This window comes from Diorhabda carinulata, chromosome Y (assembly GCF_026250575.1).
Source record: "Diorhabda carinulata isolate Delta chromosome Y, icDioCari1.1, whole genome shotgun sequence".
Taxonomy (NCBI): Eukaryota; Metazoa; Arthropoda; class Insecta; order Coleoptera; family Chrysomelidae; genus Diorhabda; species Diorhabda carinulata.
Window position 1 is genome coordinate 1,818,478 of NC_079473.1, and position 2,514 is coordinate 1,820,991.

A 2,514-nucleotide genomic window follows, 5' to 3' on the forward strand; every position below is an offset into this window, starting at 1 on the left:
ACAACATCAATGTTAACCATGGGCTGGTTAACGGTGCTATGGGTGTTGTCTGACGAATAGATTGGCCAGCACTACGCAGAGAGCAGTTGAGGCCGGGAGAACTGCCACAAGCAGTATTTGTTGAGTTCATTGACTCAAATATAACAGGGAACCGACCTGGTATTGGAATCCGGATAGAGCATTGTGCTACAGAATTTGATGCTTTACGTCACATATGGGCAACCACCGGCCCGCGGGCCGGATCCGGCCCCGTGTAAGATATGATCCGGCCCGCGAGACATTTTGGAAAAACCCAATTAAAAAAATATTACACTAAACTAAGTACTTATACTTAGTACTAGTACATATACTTATACTAGTACATATCTTTAAAAGAAAACACTTGTTTGTGCTTTTTATCTTATCCGGCACCGGATATGATATGAATAGACTATAAAAATGTGGAGTCATCAATAGACCAATGAATCCCATAGCCTACACAAGTTTCCTTGTGTTTCCTTAGTTCACTCACGGGAGTGACGGTGAGGCGGCAAACATCAAAACCTTCGATGTTTGCCGCCTCACTCTTTGATAATCAACGCCACTCGGCTTGCTCGATCAAATTCTTTGAAGTTTGCCTCACGGGCTACGCATCAAAAGATTTTATTTATTGCTTCTCGATTATTCTAAACTAGTTTATTCCAGATTATTCCTACATTTTGTCTATATAAGCGGGTGGATGGCCCGAAAGTTAGTTCAGTTCTATTGCTATCGAAGTGATAACTCAAACAAGCGATATCCTAGCGAACGGCTAGAGCCGTCAACTTACTTTGTGAATTTGTGTGCATCTTGAGTAGTTACTAACTATTTTTTGTTATTAAGTTTATTGAACGAAAAGTAAAAAAAATGATGTCTGGTGGAAAGAAACTAAAAGTAGATACAGAGGGTCGCCAGTTTCAAGAAAAATGGGCTGAAGAATTCTTTTTTATCTTGCACAATGGTAAGCCTATTTGTTTGCTTTGTAATGAATCCATTTCAGTAATGAAAGAATTCAATATAAAGAGGCATTACTCAACTAAGCATGCTACACAGCACTCACTGACAGAACAATTAAGAACGGACAAAATCCAGAAGCTTAGAGCAAATATTGAAAAACAGCAACAAATGTTTCATAAACAAAGAACACAACTTGATAATGTTGTGAAAGCTAGTTTTATAGTTAGCTCAAAATTGGCAAAGGCATTAAAACCATTTGCCGAAGGAGAATTTATCAAGGAGTGTATGTTAGAAGTTTGCGGTGTTTTGTGTCCTGAAAAGAAAAATGAATTTGAAAAAATTAGTTTGTTAAGACGAACTGTTGTTCGACGTATAGAAATGATGGCTAATGATATAAAAACAACATTGACTGACCGTATGGCTGGTTTTGAATCATTTTCCATAGCATTAGCCGAGAGCACCGATTTGTCTGACACAGCTCAACTGGCTATATTTATTCGAGGTATTGATAAGGAGTTCACTGTTACTGAGGAATTGCTAGCTTTACAGCCGCTAAAAGCAACCACTACAGAAGAGGATATTTTTAATGAAGTTCAAAAGGTATTCACAAGTTTTGGCCTGCCATGGTCAAAATTAATTGGAGTATGTACTGATGGTGCACCTTCTTTGGTCGGCTTACGAAAAGGTTTCTTCGGAATTTCGAATGAAAAAACAACAGAATTAAATGTGCAAAAAGATGATTTGATAGTCCTTCATTGCATTATCCACCATGTGGTAGTAAAAACCATCAATTTTATTCGATCCTGAGGGCTTAACCATCGTCAGTTCAAGACGTTTTTGGATGAAATATCAGCTGAATATAACGACGTAACATATTATTGTGAAGTCAGATGGATGAGCAAAGGAAAAATGTTGAAACGGTTTTACGAGCTTAGAAATGAGATAGTAGACTTTATGAAAATAAAAGATAAGCCACTATCTGAATTAAGTGACCCAAAATGAATATGTGATTTAGCATTTCTGGTCGATCTTACAGGCTATTTGAATGATTTAAATTTGAAACTTCAAAAACAAGGACAGTTAGTAAATGATTTGTACAGCCATTTGAAAGCGTTTCAGATCAAACTACGCTTGTGGGAGTCACAGATGCAGTCTGGTAACAGTTACCATTTCAACACGCTCTCTGCGTATGAAAATATTGCTTATGCTCAATATGCTGAAGAACTCAAGTTACTGTCGGAACAATTTTCGAACAGATTTAGCGACTTCAAAAACATGGAAGAATGTTTCAATTTATTTGCTACTCCTACAAAATGTAATGTACAAAATGCTCCAATACACTTACAAATGGAGTTAATCGAGATTCAAGAAAACTCACTCCTAAAATCCAAATTTGAAGACGTAGAGTTGTGCGATTTCTACAAAAAATACCTACAAGAAGACAATTTTCCGCAGCTTAGAAAATTCGCAAGAAGATTGATTTCTGCGTTTGGCAGTACTTATAAATGCGAACAGTCCTTTTCATTGATGAAAGTTAAT

The 2,514-nt window shown here is 37.0% G+C and overlaps 1 protein-coding gene across 1 annotated transcript; it reads left to right on the plus strand.

Moving 5' to 3' along the window:
* Nucleotides 1-885: 885 nt before the first annotated feature.
* On the plus strand, nt 886-1,782 carry LOC130903098 (general transcription factor II-I repeat domain-containing protein 2-like). Its single transcript, XM_057815360.1, has one exon. The coding sequence runs from the start codon at nt 886-888 to the stop codon at nt 1,780-1,782; it is 897 nt and encodes a 298-aa protein (XP_057671343.1).
* Nucleotides 1,783-2,514: the final 732 nt, after the last annotated feature.